Source organism: Nyctibius grandis, chromosome 1 (genome assembly GCF_013368605.1).
Source record: "Nyctibius grandis isolate bNycGra1 chromosome 1, bNycGra1.pri, whole genome shotgun sequence".
Lineage (NCBI taxonomy): Eukaryota > Metazoa > Chordata > Aves > Nyctibiiformes > Nyctibiidae > Nyctibius > Nyctibius grandis.
Window position 1 is genome coordinate 43,578,910 of NC_090658.1, and position 20,204 is coordinate 43,599,113.

Below are 20,204 nucleotides of genomic sequence, written 5' to 3' on the forward strand. Positions count from 1 at the left end.
ACTTTATATGTGCCTGTGAAGTCCACCTTTTCCACTCAGCTGTACCAAACATGACTGGTTGCAGCTAAGAATTCACTTGAGTTGACATATATGCACAATGGTTGTTTCACATGCTAGTCTATGATGCCCATGCAAGGTTCATTTCACATTTTGCAATATGTGACAATATTTTCAGTATCAATAACAAGATCTGAACAATGAAAATTATAACTCTAGTTATATCTCACCATTATGGAGGTCTTCCCCTGCTCTTTATTTCAGTCTCATTTAGGATGCTGATCTTTCTCTTTAATTACATGGCAGCATTCTATATTTGGTAATGTTATCAACCAGAATATCTCTCTAATGTTATCAAAACTGATGAAGCAAAAGGGCAGAAGTTGTGTTAATGTTTAATATAAGTTATTAGTTTTCATAGATTTAATTCAAATTAAATGGACGATCAAATTCAGCAATGACTGAGTTAAGTAGAACTCATTAATATAGCATGAACACTAGAACCAAATGATTTTTTGACATTTCTGGGAAATAAGTATTCAAGTAATTTTCAATGTTTTGAGACATTTGCCCTACAGGTATTTAAATGTAAAATAAAAAGTTTTAACTGAATGTAACATAAGAGGATAAAACATATAATTTGGGTGAGTTTTAGTTGCCATTTCTAAATGTTGAAGATTTAAAAGATTTAATATTATATAATCTAATTATTAAACATCCATTAAACATATTGTTCTTATAAATTATTACGTCCAGTAATGCCTACCAATAAAACTAATCAATAATTTTATCACATAAGCTTAAGTGTTCATATAGCCTATTTTAATTAAAGCAGAAGCATTTTAACTATTAATAAGGACAGTGTTGAGTATCCTATGACTTTAATATCAAATATTAAAAATGTAGTTCCCTTAGAGACTTGATCTGTTGAATCAGCATTAAGAATCAGCAGAATTAAGCTCCTCAAAGAGAGGACTTGTGTATACTTTTTTCTTTTAATATACAGAAGCAAAAGAAGTATTTAAAACATTTTTAAAACATTATTTAAAACACTTGCAGTGTGTTGGGACACATGAAGATATCAGTTTAAAAGGCTGTATACAAAGTATTTGCAGAAGTCTCCTGCTTTTTCACAATGCTTGATCATACAATAAGGATGCCACAAGAAATGAATTCTGCATGTGTGCAGGCAAAAATGAACTTCCATATTCTGATTGTGTTGAACTCATTGCTCAACACAATTTCACTATTTTGATCCTTATTTTCAAAACTGTTCACAACTTGTGTAGCTAGTTTTAAGCATAAGCTTTAAACAGTAAAAGCAAATTATTGTTCTTTTCTAATAGCAATTTTCCAGTTAGCTTCCTCTTTCTATTGCACAGAGCAGGCTCTCCTCACAATAAAAAGACTGATCTCAGACTGTGTTCTGTTGGACCTCCCAGGGACTGAATAATTTCCCAATATTAGTTCTTATCCAGCCCTTGAAAGAACTGGCTTTCTGAGAGATAATTGTAAGGGATGAGGACACAAGGCTTTACTGAAAAACACCCCTGGGATTCACCAGGCTAAAGACATGGTTCTAAAACTTTACTGTTGGGAAAAATCCTCACCTCTCTGACAAGAAGATTCTTCTGCAAAGAGGCAGCAGACTCTGTCTGCTTCTGAGGGACTGATTAATTTAAGACTAGAATTCCTCTAGTTTCATATTCTAAATGGCTCTAATGTGGGTTATGAAGTCTTCAAATACATAAAGGTTAACTGCAAAGAAAGAAGCGAAAAGACTGTTCCCCTTCTCCACAGGGCAGAAGATGAGATAGGGGAATGACAGCAACTGGCACATAATTTACACAAAGGTTTAAAAAGCTTTATAAAAGGTTACTGAAGCCCTGAAGCAGACTGCCTGAGGGGATTCTGGAATCTCCATCACTTGTAATTTTTAACACCTGTCAGAGTGACTTGATTATAGCTCACCCCTTTGGGTAGAGAGATAGCTTAGATGATATCTTATGTACCTCACAGACTTATAATTATTATACAAGATGAATGTTAATCCATAATACATTCCCACGACCCTCTGCACCCAGACATACTGCTAAGTCTTCTATCAGTTTGTCTTCAAAATAGTGTTCTTCTGTTTCAATCCAAGATTTATCATAGCCTTGAAGAAAGAGATTGACTGCTCGGTGCCTAAAAAGGGACATTTAAAACAAAAGTTGTAAACTTTTAAAGAGAAGATTTGGTCAATATGAATTTCATCTAGCTTGAAGAACTGTCCAGTCATTACAACTACCATTTAAAAGGAAACCAAAATTGCTGTGGTAAAACCTGCTGAAAGCATCTGTTTTAAAAATTGTTTACATTAAAATGCTCTATTCAAAACTGTGTCCCATTAACTTGTAAAATTGATACTAAAATGTAATAATAATGATTTTAGGAACAGATAGTAAATAGAACTTTAAAGAAATTTAAACACAAGTAAGAAATAAAATTAATTACTTTGCCACATTAGTGAGTTTTATTTTTAAGAGAAAATATTTTTATATTATTTTAATTTAAATATTAAGATAACAGCAATAGATAGCTTTGGATTGTGCTCAAATAATTGCTTTTTTTTTTTAATGTTCAGGATTAGACTTGCATATGTAAAATAGTAAACCTTTTCTTTCCTAACACCATGAAATTAAATGGATGATGAGGCTAGGGGAAAGAGGGTAAGCCAATGATGACGTTCTCTGGTTTTTGTTTTTTTCTTGAGAATTCAATGCAAAACGGAATGCGTGATAACCAATTCCCCATGAAGAATTTTATCAATCATCTTAATTTTTTTAAACGACTGCCAGACTCATATACGGAAAAGGAAGAAGTATAATTGAAATATACAGGAATGCTAGTTATGTGGAGATGACCTTCTTGTTAAAGTAAGAACAGCTAAAGATGGAAATATCTTTGTTCTATTTTCAACTGTCATGGCAGCCTCATTTCAAGCTAGTATGATTCTCATGCCCTTGTGCTTCCTAGGACAGACTAAAGTCCGTAGATTCATGCTACTAAGTATGGTAATAGTAATAATATGCATACTTTTGGGAAAAAAATGAGAACATTATTATGTTGAAAAGATCCGATACAAGTGTTCTTTTTAGCAATTGCATGAAAAAACAGATGCCTCTACTTCTTCTGAACATTCATTCCTTTCAGAATCTCAGGATTCTGAAACTTGGCCATAGATCCTATTCTCTATTGAACAAGAAAGAAGAGGAATAGGAGCCACAGGAAAAGGTGTGAAACGCCTAGAGTCTGTGCATATACTTCTTGTCTAATAGAATGCTCTTCCCAAAAGTGGAATGCTCTTCCCAAAAGTCATAAATAGACAAGTTTTCAGATAAATAGTATCATTTTATTTCCCGCATATAGAACATTTAGCATCTAATAATGAAGGTAACTCCATATCTCCAGAGCTATACCATGGCTTAGGAGGAAATTTATCTCCCAAGATGATATTGCAGTGACACCAATATGTCTGTTTCTGCATTTATCTCTTTTATCTGCTTTTCAGAAAAGAAAACAGACCAGGAGGAACAGGTGGAATAACAGCAGGAGGAGAGAACCAGAAATTTAAAATCATACTTTTTGTTATTCTTTTCAGAAGACATATTAGAAGAAAGTAATTAGATCTATTAAAAGTAATATACAAGGTATATTACCACACAGTTTATCAATTACTGATTTACATGTTTTTCTTCCTTTTGATCTCATTAAATAGCACTGTATGAACATAAATGCATTTGTGAAAAACAGAGAACAAATGTAGCTCTTACCTTGGCAGATTATACAATGGTGCCATTCTAAAGCAGGCAACCACTGCTCTTTTCCTCTGTTTAGACAGCAGCTTATGCCACACTGCTTTTTTGGACCGCTGAGGGTGCTCAACCTGTTACATAAAATACACGTGGAAGAATAAACAATGTGACAATTTCCCTCCTGTGTGGGCATAGTAATAATAATAATAATGTGAGATAACAGATAAATCAAGTGGAAAGAGAACAGAAGAATAATAGATGGGACAAAGTGCTCTAGACAGAGTTCAAGTGATCAGCCAAATTGTAGAATCAAAATTTAGAAAATAAACTTAAAAGCAAAAATTTCCCTTTCTTTGTATGGTACAGATGTTTTCCTTTTTTACTTCATCCTACTTCTTATATCTTTTAGGTAGAATATTATCATCTTTGAGGCCATCTCTCAGGAAACCTTAACTTTTAATACAAAGAAGCTTCACTCTGTCTTTTATATGTAACTTTTTACATATGTACAGGTAAATTGTACACCTTCACATTGCCTCAGACAATATTTTTAAAGGAATTGTCTGAAATACAATTAATCTTTTATTTGTAATATTTACCATGACCAGCTACAATGGAAAGGAATTAACTTTAAAAATGAAAGACAGGCATGAAGACTTAGTTAGGACTAAATCCCTTCCATGAATCTGCATAGCTAGAATGAACATAAGATATTCCAAAACACTTCAGCTACATTTCATAATATTGCAGCTCTGTCTTCAGATATGTTCTCTTTCTGTATCCTAGCTCTACAGTAGCATGAGATGAAATTGGGTGTGCTCCATCCTCATCTTTTGCTCTTTCAGTTTCTTTTGTTCCACCTTCCATCAGAAGAAAATGACCACTGTAGTTCAGAAGAGCAACTGCATGCAACTGTATATAGCCTGACGGAATAACTGGGAACTATGCAGGCTGTACTACAGATCACTCCTTTCCCACGGTTTTTCTGATTTACTTCACAACTGCTCCATAAAAATTATATCATTTGATTTAACCTACACAACTCTAAGGCAGGGGATGTCTTTTGTGTGGGGTTTGTTGGTTGTTTGTGGGGATTTTGTTTGTTTCTTTTATGGACAACTGTGCTAGTAGAATAATAGCTCCTCTGTCTCCCAACATCACCAAAGAAGTCAATGGAAGTTAGCACCTCTTCACTGAAAGACTTGGTGATTCTCCTTGTAATAAAATAAAGCATTTTATTTAAAATATATAGTGATGATGATGTTCATGTAGACTCAATATTCAATCCAAACATAGTTATCCATGAGAACATTTCTAATTTAATGAAATATGAAAAAATTATTCCTAGTTAAATGATAAATATTTAATTAAACAAGCTAAAATATTGCCAAGCATTCAGTGAAATGGATAATTACACTTGTAAGATTAAATGGTGACACTCTAAAACAAGTTCCTTCCAAAAGTTAAAATACAAATGAAAAATATTTGTTAAGAGAAAGGATAGAAAAGCGTTCACTGCAAACATATTTACAGTCACAAAGCAAAGTCAGCGCTAATAATTTAGAAGTCAGAGAAACCCAAACGTGAAAGTTAGGTAATTAGTAATATCTTCACAAACAACTATCAAACTCTCTATACTTTCCCAAAAGAAATAGCCTCGGCCTACACAAGCAGTTCTCTGAAAATAATAAAAAGAAATAAGTTAGCTGTGCATGGAAAGAAAATACACAGAATGAACTGATCTTTGGCAGTGCAATAAGGAAAGCATTCAGAGTGTGTATATATGGAGAACAGAGTATTTGTGTATGGAGAGCAAAGGATTACTCAAGACTGTTATAAAAACAGACCCAGTGCTCTGATATTCGTTATTTCTAAAGACACTGAATTACTCATTTCAGTAACAAAAGCACCCGAGCACTTGTCAACAGATAAGTAAAGCTGTAGGGCCAAATCTTTAAATAAATAGGTGCAAAGTACCCAGAATCAAAGCAGTCAGCATTTACTTCACTACAAGTCATCCTTTAAGTCTGATCAGAAGGACTGATCCAAAATGTCCATCTGTTATTACAGCAGGAATCCTTCCTGTTCTGTACTGCCGCTGGATTCTATAACCTGTAAGACTGATCCTATGACAGAACATGGAAAACACAAGCAAGGATCATACCTTTCACTCCCTTGAACAATTTCTCCAAACTACACAAGCTTAACCAATTTATATACATGATGGTATAGCTAAAATGCCAGAAATCAAGAGATTGCATATGCTGTTTGAACTCAAATACAAGAGTCTAATGCTGAATTATGCAACCCTGTACATGCTAATGAATTTCCTTTCAGCTTGGTTGACTTTGATAGAACCAGGGTAAAAAAGACCTTTTGCCTCCCATGTTTCTAGCTTTCCTCTACTCTTCCTTCTTCCTCACAGCCACCCTATATCCTTTCAAATCAACACTCTTTCTCCTGTCTCTCTCTTTCTCTCTAGCAGGCTAACTGTGATCGCCATGAATTTACTTCCACGTCCTATCGCTTTTTGCTTGCTCCACACATATTCAATAATAGGTAAAATTTAGTGACTCCTCTGCATCATCTTCTATCAAACTGTGTAAGGACACTGAACTTGAAGGAAGTCCATATTAAAGCTGGCAAATGATATGAAGAAGAGTTGTGTGATGAAACAGCCAGGACACAGGTACTCATATCAACACACTTTGTGCATTCCAAGATCTCTGAAAATCTCTTCTAGCAATCAAGTGCTGCACAGTGTATATACAAGCACTTTCACATATCTCTCAGATCCCTACTTGACTGAACAAGTGATCTCATCACAATATGGAAACTTCCTTCATGGGGTCTGACATGGGGTCTGAAAACCTGTGCCAAGCTTCTGAGTGAAAAACTAACTAATGAGAAGGCAAGAGAGCCTTGAATTCTCAAATGTTCTTTGAAAAGAAAAAAAAAGCAACCCTGAGCCAATTTTATATGCAGTCAGTTTATAGTCTATGTTGTAACCCACAGCATTCATCTCTGCCACTAGGAACATTCTTGAAGTTAACATGCTGTTTCTTCAGCGCATTTTAAAAAAGAAAGCCTAGAAAACACACAACAAGTTTAGTGCAAAATAGCTAACAATTCACTTAGTAAAATGGGAAAACTAAATTTTATCAAGTAGCCTTTGACTTGTAAAATGTACCAACATCGGGGATTTTTTTACTGCAAAATTTAAAGAATTAAAAACAAAGATAAGTAATGGACTCTTGTCCCAAGGGGAGGAAAAACTCAAAATCAAAACCAACCAACACCTAACTTCCAACATTTATTCTTGGTTGACCTATTTCTGGGGACAAGTTTAATCAGAGAGACAAAACACAAAATTCTATCAGTGCTAGTAGGAAGAAGGACACAAAATAAATTACAGATTTTTTTAAATGAAAGTTACTGTAGTCCAGGTAAAAGCTCATATGGGAAGCTCATGTATTTATGCAAAAAATACTAGACAAAACAATAGAGCTTCATGACAGATTCTGAAACAAGTTATACGATTCTGCCAGAACATTCTCAGCAAAATCATTCCTCAACCCTGCTTCTACGATTTCTTGAATGCAGCAAGTAATATTTGAGCTGGCCAGGTTAACCTTGGTTTGTATTCACTGTTGGCAGCAGCATGAACGAGTCTGAGTTCACATATGCAAGCAGTTTGCTGGACCACCAAAGAGCAGTCTTGCTAAAACTTCCAGATTATCAAGATTTTTCTGAATTTCAATGCCAGTTTAATTTTCTAAATGCATATATTCTTGTCCACATTCACAAAAACTTCCATACAGATTTTGTCAAGTGGACATTCTTCTTATAATTTTTTTACGGAGTACATAGCAAACAACTTTCTAAAGCTATCACTAGAGAAGCTGTGTATCAAATCATCTGACTGTCCTACTCCATACAGCTATAATAGGCAGCTTCTAATCAGATATTTATGTAGGCAGCTTTAAGTTTCTTGCTACTTCAATAACTCAAGAATCTCAATTGAGGAAAAATACCTTGAAAAAAAGGCATTTTTTCAATGATTAAGTTGTTTTTCATTCACATTTCATGGTCCATAGACAATTTAGTGATTACTTCCTATTAGCTGAAATGCACCAGAAGGAAGCTAAAACATAGATATCACTTTCTTAGTCCTTTTCCAAATAAATGATTGTGGGAGCTGCTGCAAACGCATTGTGTGATCAATATGACCACGATACTGGATTACAAAACACAAAGCAAAATATGTAAACAGTAGTCATCAAAATATAGAAAAAAGAATAAAACATTAAATACAGCAGGTAAAAGTATAAATGAAAGGCTGAATCCTTTTGTTTAGATTAAGAAGCAATGGAATTGGGAAAATGCATCTCACCTGTTCCAGGTGAAACAGTACATTAGCTATATCAAGGACCCTTTCCACAGTCTTCTCCGGATCTGAGGAATCTTCAGTCCTGTTTGGTAAATCTTTGTAAAGTGCCATCTGCCACCTAATGGCAGGATCCTCAAGCTGGAGGAGAAAGATTTCACATGTCACCAAGGCAAAATGTTCCAAACGTAGGGTCAAACTGTTTAATTAGTACAGAAACTGCTTCAAAGGACAACAGAAGCACTTTATATGGCTAACCCATGCCTTTACATGGCTAACCCATAGTGTCCACTACACTGACTGGTAGAACAAAACTAAAGACTGATTTGTGCAATGCTTCTTGAGAGCTTCCAGAGGACTAAAAAGTCTAATAATCATACAAAGAGCAAATGATCATGGGCCAACAAACAGCACTGGCACCAGCAATGAATAAATTATTTGAGGAAAAGTAATGAATACGAGGTAGACAGACATAACTTTGTACACTGACTTTGCCGTTATTAAACCAGGCAACAGTGAAATTGTTGCTCTACTCGTTGGGATTACTCAGTTTTCAGTCATGGAAATCAGTAACATTGGTCTTATTTATGTCTAATTTTTTTCAATTGTTAGAAAATCCTAATTTTACGGACTACTAGCTAAAAAATGAAATGTTAATTTATGAAAAATGAATTCAAGATGCATTTGCTTATTAGCCTACAAATTATCAAGAACTGTATGAAGCAAAAAGTTTTTTCTTATTTTTCTCTTTACACTTCATTTTTTCCATTTCAGTGATCTGTGATTCTCTGTTTTACCATTAGCAATCTCTTATTTGGTTCATTTTGTTTCCCCAGTGGTTCTGCTATTGAACACTGATGCAACACACTTTGCAACCATTTTTTGTGCCATTGACACTGAAGACAAATGCAATGCGTAACCCATTTTACTGAGAGCTGTGGCCAGTGATCATTCCTGATTGTGCAGTTTAGGTTTAAATCACACTGGCCTGGATTCCTAAAGGATTTAGGAGCCTAAACCCTACAGATTTGAATAGGGCTTAAACTCAGCACTTACTTTCTAAAACATCTTTGTGGATCCAGATTTCAATTTGTGCCTAAGATGAGACAATAATGCTAATTCACCTCAACAAAACATCTTATGATACAGTTTACTGAAGTTCCAGGAATGATTATAAACTTACACAGTCGCTCAATAATAGCTTATTACAACCTAGAAAGCCACAATTGGCAGGCATTTCTTCCACCTTTCGGCTTTTCCATTTCTTAACAACTGTCACATCCACAGTCTTTGTGTGAGCATTTGACTGGATCATCATGAATGGATAGTCCACAAAAGAATTTTTAATCACAGGTGGAGATGTCTTTTGATCTGAGGACTCCTCACATTCTACCAAGGTACAGCTTTTTTGTATAGGTAGTTTTCTAAGGGTATGAGTAGTTGACATTTCAAGGTGTGAATTAGCATGGTTGGAAGAAGATTTTGGTGACTTGAGCTTCATCCATGTCAAAATGAATGCAAGTTTCGTCATCAATTTCTTGAAATAAAAGGCTCGGTACTGAGTAACAGCATGCAGGCATGCAAGGAAAGGAAAGACAGAAACAGGGTGAAGACAGATGTAGACAAAGGTAGACAAATGCATGAAACAGACTCCACAACATTAATAGCTAAAGATTCAGAAGGATGATTCTCAAACATTGCAGTTTTCCAAAAAGAAATCAAGATAAATTACATTTTAGCTCTAACAAGACAGACCATGGTGTCTGTGAGAAGAAAAAGTAGTTAACGGAAAACACCATTTGAAGAAAGAATATTTCTATGGTTAGAAGAAAACCAGCCTTTCCAAAAAGTGGTATTTTTGCTCTGTTTTGAAAGCCACCTTACACACACACCATTATAACTAAGCTGCATATTAATTAATAAGAATAAATAACAATTAAAATTTATAAGACCATTTGGCCTACATTCCTTTTATGTCTGACTCAGTCAGATGACAAAAGGGTAGTATATGCATATAGCACAATGGCATAATTTTTCTTAAAAAGAAACATCATACTTGACCGTATCTGACATGTACTTGATTCAGTCACAATAGTGACTGAATACTAATGACATCAGAGAATTAGAGAATAAATTATATTGTACTTTGTAAATAACTACTGAATTTAACTTTATACATTATACTTTTAAATAATTAAGTTATACACTTAGGTTTAATGTGAACTGTAGAATGTGTTAGTGCTAAATGATTCATGAAAAGATATATTTCAAGCCACTGAGAACAAACTACTTATCTTTATTATGATTTGTTATCTATTGCTAATAAGTACAATAATAAATTGACATTTTGAAGTCTAGAAATGCCATATTTTTTCTGTAGTTGACTACTTTTCACATACACGACAAAATCAGAGCTTTTCAAAGCTGTAAAGCTATAAAATACAGCTAGCTACAATAGCTATTTTGCTTTGTTAGCTATGTATTACGTGGCTCTCTTTCAGAATGTCATCTTCAACTGGGAATTCATTTTACGAAAATCCAAAATCACAGCTGAAATGTTTACAACTGGAAAATCTGTCAATGTGTACTTTGGATTAGCTAAGATTACTTCCTTCTTAATTATCAAGGCACTACGAAATTTCATCAATATAAGAAATTTAAAAGTACTTTTATTCTCATGTGTTATAAACAAAGGAGGTGATATGTTGCTGAACAGCAGCAAACTTTTCATTGAAGCAAAGGAAGTTTCTGAAGAGAAAGCACAGATCAAGGTATTAAGAAGTTTCATTACTCCAAGGCAACAAAGCAGTAACAGATAGAAATTCCTTAATAGCAGAATGTCACCCTAAAGAAACAAAATAGAAACTGAAGTATTTAAAACAGGAGGACAAGTGCTAAGAAGCAGCATGAAATGCCAGGCAAGACTTACAACTGCATGGCTCATAAAATGACAATATACACATACTGAAAAGGTCAGAACAGAAATACCTATCTTCGTCATTAAGAAAACATTACTGAAGTTCACACACAAAATCACAACACATTTAAGGTTTGTATGTTCACGGCACGCACATTGCTTAAGTACTGTTGCTCATTAAGATCTTCATAAATGCTCTTTTCTTCCTAGTACTTGGCCTGTGTGGTTTCTTCTGCTTCTCAGTATGTAACAATATTTGCTATATAAGGATAAGTATTTCCATTTTTTTTTAGGATTTAACCAAAGCTTTTGTTTTCAGTGGTAAACTTTTCTATGTGCAATACCTATAATTCAAAGCTATTGGACATTCATTTGTAATATTTTATGAAAAACTCTTAATTGTTAGCTTTGTGAAATGATGCATCTTCTTGTGAGGTCCCAGAAAACCCAACATCCACATAATCTTGCTTGACATTGCAGCAATATACAGAAAACATAAGATGGGAGAAAATTAATCTTCAGATATTATTCAGAAAGAACCATTCCATTACAAAGTCATTTTAAGAAAAAATAACATTTATTGCTATGCACTGAATTGCAGTGAAATCTAGACTTCTGGATGATTCTTAAAAACCATTTCAGAAAAAAAAAAGTCAGATTTCCAACTCACGTGTTTATTCTCTTCTAACTGTTTAATGAGCACAGGAAATACTAGTTAGTTTTTCCCTTGAGGTGAATAAACCTGGGGCAGGAGGAGGAGGTAAAGGACAATCCTAAATAAAGCACCATTCACAGGTCCAATTCAATCTTCCTTCAACAGAGATGAAACGTACACCATTTTATTACACTTCCATTTTATGGCTGCTGCTTTGCCATTACTTGAAGCATTAATAAAAAAAGTTTAGCTACACTAGGCCAGTTCAGGACTTTTTCCCTAGGGCTATTCATCTGGCACTAATTGCAATTTGATAACAAAAATCTACACTTTTTCCAAGATACTTTATTTTTCCTGGGCTGAAAAACAGGAACAAATCTGAGCAAAGTGGAGACTTTTCACTTCACAGAGTATGCCAAAGTGGCAGCTTCCTTTCCCTTTACACTTCAAACTGATATACAGTACTTTGAGCATTTTGCAGATTCTATCCCGAATAATAGAAGGTGGAGTTGAAACAGTGATAGACCTTGCTTCTGTCTCCAATTTCATATTAATGGTGTGCATAGGCAGGGGTTTGAAGACTCAAATTATTGTATATAATGCATATATAAACACATTAAAAACCTAACATTTAACAATTGACATGAACAAGTTACTTGACAGAAGAGAATAAGAGACTACAAGTTATCCTAAGGAACCAAGGCAGGTTGTAATTATATGGCAACAACAAATGAATTCAAAGGAAGAAAAATCATGTTTAACAACTGTATATAGATTACCTTGCCCTGGAGATGAAGATTACTGTGGATGATATCTCGTACTTCATCTTCAGTATCTTTCTGTTAATAAATTACAAATCATAGAAATTAGGAATAGAAGGTAATTAAGAAAAGATATTGTTCATATAAATGTCAACCTTGGGCTTAGTTCAGATGATGAATAAAACTGACAATGTGGAAGACTGAGGAAAATCCCAGCAGCAATATTTTTTTTTTTGTATCAGGCCAGAGCTAGCCATAACCAAGCTTACAGGAACAAGTTCTGGAGGGCATTATTCATATCTGTCCACAGTATCACACTAAATGCAAGTCTGAATTAAAATTACTAGTATATACATATATACATACTTTAATCAAAGTTTGACCAAATGAAACCAATTTCATGAACACAGCCTTCTCTGATTTGATTTGTGTTTATTTTGGAGAACTTTTATCCTTTATAAACATTCAGTTCAGCTGTCTGAAGGTCATATAACCCACCAGGGTATATAAAGTATCGTAGCTTGAGAAAGCAGTATATTCCAACTTACGCTCACATTATTGCACTGTGGGTTTACTCCTAGAAGAATCACTTTTGAAACAGTCTATCCCTACAGAAATTCTTGCATTCACATGAGAGTGATAAAAACGAATTAGTTATGATATTGGGCATAGAAGTTAGGAAACATCCAGTTCGTAATTGCATTTCCAAATTCAAGCTTCATAAAATATAATAAACACAATTTAGCATTAAAATTCAAGAGAGAGAAATAACTGTTTTAATTTAAGAATGTCATCTCTATTCATATACTTATCATTTAGAAAATAAGTATGTCCAAACTGAAATGCTTCATGCCCTGAAAATGAGAACAATATGTAGATTACTATCTAGCATAGTCACCCATTGTGCCTTTATATAACAGAATTATAGTCTTGATTATTTGTGTCATGCTGTAAAAATGAGCATGTGGGGAAATATTCAAAGCATTTTATTATTTCTATTTCTACCTTTTAGAAGTGCAAAAAGAGCACCTACCATACTGAATCGATTTTTGGCCAGTGCAATTAGCTCTTGGTCTCCAGGAGCACAAATGTTTAGGCCAATGGGAAGTAATCTCTTCAGTGCTGCCACAATGAGAGAGGTCTGCATAGAGTACCGGTCACCTTTTCGCTTCATCTTCTTCCTCTCCTGGTCAGAAACTGCTGCCTGCAGCATAAAGCAAAGGTGAAAAAAAATCCAATATTAAATAAAATAATTGTATTAGCAACTTTGTACTTGTCTCTGGCTTGACAATTTCCTGACTACCCATACAGCTGCGACCCTAGCCAATGGAATTACCATTATGTCATTGCTAATACTTTATACCAATATCTTGAAAGTCCTCTGTGTTTCTCAACTACATTTTGATTCTCAACCCAGTGTTTTCAACAGCTATCGTTACAAAAAAAAAAAAAAGTAAATATAAAAACCTTACAATACCTTGGACATCTTAGATTTGGTGTCACTGATAAGGAAAGACATGTTGTTGATTTCATTTTGTACCACAAAGTTCTGCTCTTCCCTTTTGAAATTCTGGAAATATATAGATCTCAGTTAGAAGCACTTATGATACATGAGGAATCTATCTAAACAACCTTAAATAAAAATATAAATTAACTGTAAATTTGTAAAATCCACAAGATAAAAAGATAAGAGGACAGAAGAAATTAATGGATAATCAATAATGGCCTTGAATTCTAGCTTTATTTACATGACATAGCTCAGGGAGTTGTGTGTTTTGGGTTTTTTCCCAAGAACGAAATGTTTCTCTCACTATGAAACAGCTATGATAAAAATCTCACTCCTCCTCTTATTAAATATAAAAATATTGTCTGGGTTTTCCCTTGCTCGTAAATAATCCATTTTTATCCCCATTATAAATCCCACTATATTCAGATACATAAGAAACTTTAAATAGAAGACTGAACTTATGAATACACAAGTAATTTGATGATCCAGTATCTATCTACTATGCAACCAGTTTCTGTGCACAGCAATGTTTATAATAAATCTTACAGTCAAATTCAGGAACAGGTACACAAATAATAAGGCATCTTGTTTGCCAAACTTGAGAGAATTGAAGTTATGGCAGAAAAGAAATTTAGTATAGACAACAGTCCATACAGAGATCCAGTGCCTGAAAGTATTTAGTCTTTTTTGGTTTTTTTCTTCTTTTTGTTCCAGTATTCACATAAATCATGTTTTATTTTTAAGCACTATCAGTGATGGTGCCTGATTAGGTCGTAATGCAGACCCCTTGGTTCTTGCATATGAGCCAGAGGAATCAGACTTGAGAACTAAGGGTAAATTTTGTAGTAGTGGAATTAAGAAATCCTTAACTGGTAAAATTTATGGAATATGAGAATTACTTGTAAGATATATTTGCTACTTCCTTGCTCTTAGAACACTTACTGACTTTCCTTCATTCAATCCAGCTACAGTCCTAGGCTTAATTGAATTATATACTTTTAACTTTTATTAAAGAGATACAAATCTACACTGCAACACAAACTAAATGACTGTGAATAGAGGTGCACATTTCTTTCAGGAAACCCTTGTTCCACTAGTTGTGTTGAGGACCTTTCCGCATGATTTTTATCATAACTCTGCCAAGAGGCTCAAGTAGACAGACTGCACAATTTAGGAAAATGGATTTCAATGAGACAACTACTACCAATTTAGAGACAACTACTACTAATCCTGGTTATAAAAAGTCTTTGGGGGTGAAAATAACAGATTGAAAAAAAAAAAAAGGGTAAGGTCACAGATCTCAGTGAGCTTAATGTATATTAAAAAACAAACAAACAAAAAACCCAACCACAACAAAGAACCAGAATTTATATGAAAAATATCTACAGTCAGTGTTACTTTGCTACAAAACACCCATCAACTCCGCTAGCTACTCCAGCATTTCAAAAGTGTCAGAAAACTGCAAGTCATTAATTCCTTCCCATCTGCAGTTTCACTTCTGTCATTAAATGTGTTTTCCCAAACACAACCATTAAATAATTGATCTGCCTTCAAAGAAACCTAATTAAAACAAATATTTGTGAGGAATTACTTACATGAGACTTTGACCAGTAAATGAAGACCTCAGCCACCATGCGGAACAATTCTTCTGCTTCAGGGTTGGGCTCTTTCAGCCATTTTGCCCTAAAATTTGGTAAAAGGGTGGAAATGCAGATGATCCTCACTGGCTTTATGCTTTGAAATCAGTTTTCAACATTTTACAAGGATACAAGCCAACAAAACCAAGCATGCATGCTTTTAATCCTTTCTGGTAGCAGTGGCTTTTTGATGTCCTATTTCCAAACCCTTAAAATCCTTTTACATTAATCCTAGGTCTAATCCAACAGATTTGGATTGCATCTTTTTCTTTGGTTTTCTTCTGAAAAAGACACCAGCTCCTCCTAAAAGTCATAAAGCATCAGCTTGAGCAACTTCAAGATTGGCAGGCTGAGTAAAAGCTACTTTAATTCAGTGCTAGGCATATCAAGGGCTGAGAGACGGTACCAACAAACAGGAAGATTTTACGAGATTCATTGACCTATTCCTCTCCACATACCTGTTATAGTCCACAAATCTAATCAACAAAGGGTAGAAGGCATAGAGGTCCCGTGCCAAAGTGGTGAACTCATCTAGGATGAGCAGTTCAGCCTCCGACATGTCACCTCTGCCTTCTGCTCTTAGATGTTCTTCATCCGATACAACCACTGCTGCTTTTTTCTTTAGCTTATCCATCAGTGGCAGGAAGTGTGTCTTTAAGAGCTGTGGCTTCGCTTTGCTTATGATGGGCTGGGAAAACACTATTTAAGGCAATGAATATCATAATATATACCTGGCCACAAAATATAAATAAAAACTTTTACCTTTCACCTCTTTCTTGGATGTTATTTCTGGGCTACAGGGTAAAATCCTGCCCCCATTGAAATCAGCAGAAATTTTGCCAAGAATTAAATGTGGTCAGGATTTGGCGTAGTCATTTCACTTTGTCACTATGACGGCAGAAATCAAAACTTCACAGACTAAGCTTGCAAGATCATAAAACTTGAAATGCCTCTTTACTGGCATTTTGTCAAGATATTCCTATTTGCCTGCATAATTTTATTAAGTAATGTAGAAGTTGTTTAATGGTACGTATGGGTGGATACATATATAGTTACATAGTGCACACTCAAGGTTTCTCAGCCACTGGCTCCTCTTTTGAACCTCACTTTTTAGCTTGAGTGAAGTAGAACTGGAGTAGCTCTAGTTATTTGCAAACCTACTGAAACAGCCTGCATTTCTTACGCACATTAAGACACTGGAAGGCTTGCATGTAGACAGAAATGAGACTGATTCAACCATCCATCAACCAGCCATTTGAGACTTGTTAGCACATGCTTTTTGCAAATCTACTCATAAAAATGAATATGTAAATTCGCACTTCATCTGAGCCCATTAGTGCAAAACCATTTGTAACATATCCATTAGATTACAAAGAATTTTAGGCAGTTACCACTTAACCTCAGAGTGCATTACATTACTAACCCCCAAAAGACTAGGAATCCAGACTGCTATCATGAATGAAATTACTACTACAATAAATACTGAAAAGTCACAAGAAAGCCTAACTGAAAAACTGAATTCACAACACTGAAGTGACCTTACAGATTGTAACATTCAGAAATAAACTGGTTTTAAATAAATTTTAAGGTGTTATCACAATGAAGTTAATGTAAAGATTACTAAAATGACATATGCATTTCCACATTTCATTGTAATAGATATGTTAGATATACAGCTTCAAAGCAGTATCTTAAGGATCCAGCACTCATACAGAATAGCAAGGAACTGTGTAATGCCTGCAAATGGAAAACTGCTATATAATGAAAAAGAGCCAGGTAACTATAGTCCTTTAATTCAATATACTGCAAAATGCATATGTGCATATTCTGGGGAAAAATAAATAGTCTAATGCACTTCTTACATTACTTATTAAGAGATTAAAACATACTGCTTACACTGCTCTTTCTTTATACTTAACATTTCTGGTTGATCAAGATCTGTATTGTGTACAAAAAATATGAGTGTTGTTCTACTCCAGCTTTAACAGGGTAAATACAGAGTAATTCAGAGTGTGTATGTGTGTATACATACACACACACATTCTGAATATACACACACATGCTTGTTTGTCTGTTTATTTATTTTTATATCTTACCTGCTAATCTCTTCATCCAGGCTCCTTCATCAATACCAAGGTTGTTATAGATGATTTTCAATATGTTACCCAACAGAGTGTTCATGTGCTCTGATGTCAAGGCTGTGCAACACATTTCAGCCTTGTCAGGGTTGTTTTCTGGCCCATGCTCCCACCAGTGTGACATGTAACTACACAGCATAGGCAGTATTACTTCCATGATATGTGGCATTTGTGTGTAACGAATACCAGACTCTGCCAGTTCCACAATTTCTTCCATTAGCTTCACCAAAGAAGGTATATTTGGGCAAACTTCTTCTACACTAGTAGGCAAATTGAGAACTATTGAAAAAAAATCCAAAAATCAATAAACAAGTCACAAGGGGGAAAATAATTCTTTTCAATTTGTATTCTGCACAAGTTTTGTTTTCTATTTACATTTATGCCCTTCTGATCTAAGGAAAAAAAAAACCAAACACAAAATAAAAACAGGTACTTTTATACCATTGAGCAATAAAATGTTTCAATAACAAAATAAGACTCATTAATAAAATTTTCTATAATAAAAATAATTCCTATATGGAAGCTTCAACAATGTAATTATTATGGAATGAATTCAGAGACATCAGATGCAGTTTGCTATATTCAAAATAAAACTTAAATTTCAGAATTTCTTCCAACATAAGCTTTCCAGTTAAGGAAACAAATTGATACAATGAAACATCTCTCCACAACACATCAGATGAGACCTGTAATGTTAATAGAAGAAAAAAATCATTGCCTGACATAATGAGTAGAGCAGATTCTAAGAAACTGACTTCTGGAGATGAATTTCTGATTGTAAATGTTTATTTTTCAAGTTATTTGAATTATCAGTTCCTTCCTTTGAAAAGGCACTGCAGTTGCCTTTATTTTTGGAGGCACTTTTTTTCATCTGCAAATAAATATCTGTAAGCACAACTATTAGCTCTTGAATGTCTAACATCCTGACATACACATACCATGAGATATACAGATATCTATATATTGAAAATTTAGCCTGCAATTTGTGAATCCAAATGTTTGTACCAACATAGCCTAAGGCTACTCTTTTTCCAAAACCAGTCTCTTCTCCTATTTAGACCCAAATACATTTTACACAGCCATCACAGTCTCCTTAAAGCTTAATGCAATTTTGAACAATGAATTCAAATTTCTGTTAAAAATTAATGAAAATACAGCTGATTGTCTTTCTAGATGTACTAAAATAGCTAGAATATATATGGTAAGTAAGCACGGCTTTTGTCATTTTCAAGATAAGATACTACAGCTCTTTGAAGAATAAATCTGGTATGCTCCCTTTTTTTAAAAAAAAAAAAGGTGAAGTTATAAAATGGATGCCATTATAAACTGGCATCTTATACACTGTCATCTATACATATCTGTACATTATTCACACTCATCATATATGCAGAGTTTGTACAGTTCTGCTGTAACTTCTGTTCTGTTTACCATAAGAATAAGTAGTGCGTATAACCTTATTCAACAACTATGTTTTAGCATAAGAAACATCAAGAGTTTCAGAATGGAACAAAAAGGTAAATGCAAAATAAACATACATAATATTACTGGAAAGCATCTGTACTGTCCTGTATTTCAAACAAAGAAAAAACAATGTACATACTACTCTGCAGTGTATTTACTTTCTAAGGGTGTATTATGTACTTAATACAGGCAAAGGTATTTTGCTTCAATTGCAAGTATGTATGTTTTAGGGACCCAATATTGCATATGAAAACTGAGGAACTAAAGTTACGCTTAGAACGCATAATTTTATCATCAGATATATAATATCTGAGATACTAAAAATGTGTGAAGTCCCTTCAATAAATTGATTCCAAAGTGGTATTTTAAGAATGGTATCCCAAAATTAAAACGTCGGTATCTTTAGAAAAGTAGAATAATCGGGTTTGCCAGACTTAGCCCATTGATTTAGGAAAGAAATACAACCAAGAGATTACAAGAAAATTCTTGCACTATAAAATGTATGCAAAAATACATGTATTAAGGCAAGCAGCATTTATAGTGAAACTGTGTTTTCATAATCATCACGTGAGTTTCTGGAAATACCTGCTCTGTCTCTCACATTCTTGGTATTGTAAATTGAGTAGATATTATGTTTGTTCAAATGAGTTTCCAAAAAAGCCACTGGAAAGGCACCCGAGAAAGCAGCCAAGCATTCTCCTAGTGCTGATCGTTGCCTGTGAATTAACAAACATTGTTAAGTATACACATCTTTGATGACTGACTACACCTCAGGGTAGTTGTATACCAGTCTTATTTTTATTCTAAGATGAGTTCACCTCAAAGAGATAAGCCACTACATTATTAGGATCATCAACACAAGAACAGGTAATAGAAACTGAAGTCCAGCAACCCTCTGCTAATATATGAATGAAATGTTAAGACATAAAACATCAAAGGTGGCCTAC

The 20,204-nt window shown here is 34.3% G+C and overlaps 1 protein-coding gene across 1 annotated transcript in view; it reads right to left on the bottom strand.

The window, feature by feature from the left end:
* Positions 1-20,204, bottom strand: part of RYR2 (ryanodine receptor 2) — a 332,243-nt gene that overhangs the window by 57,366 nt on the left and 254,673 nt on the right. The window contains exons 67-77 of the mRNA XM_068395937.1: positions 19,843-19,973; positions 17,755-18,075; positions 16,117-16,357; positions 15,617-15,704; positions 13,992-14,084; positions 13,548-13,718; positions 12,533-12,592; positions 8,188-8,322; positions 5,416-5,472; positions 3,813-3,925; positions 2,088-2,184 (exon numbers count right to left, since the gene is read on the bottom strand). Of these exons, the coding sequence (XP_068252038.1) occupies positions 2,088-2,184; positions 3,813-3,925; positions 5,416-5,472; positions 8,188-8,322; positions 12,533-12,592; positions 13,548-13,718; positions 13,992-14,084; positions 15,617-15,704; positions 16,117-16,357; positions 17,755-18,075; positions 19,843-19,973 (1,507 nt within the window). The remainder of the gene's footprint in view (positions 1-2,087; positions 2,185-3,812; positions 3,926-5,415; positions 5,473-8,187; positions 8,323-12,532; positions 12,593-13,547; positions 13,719-13,991; positions 14,085-15,616; positions 15,705-16,116; positions 16,358-17,754; positions 18,076-19,842; positions 19,974-20,204) is intronic.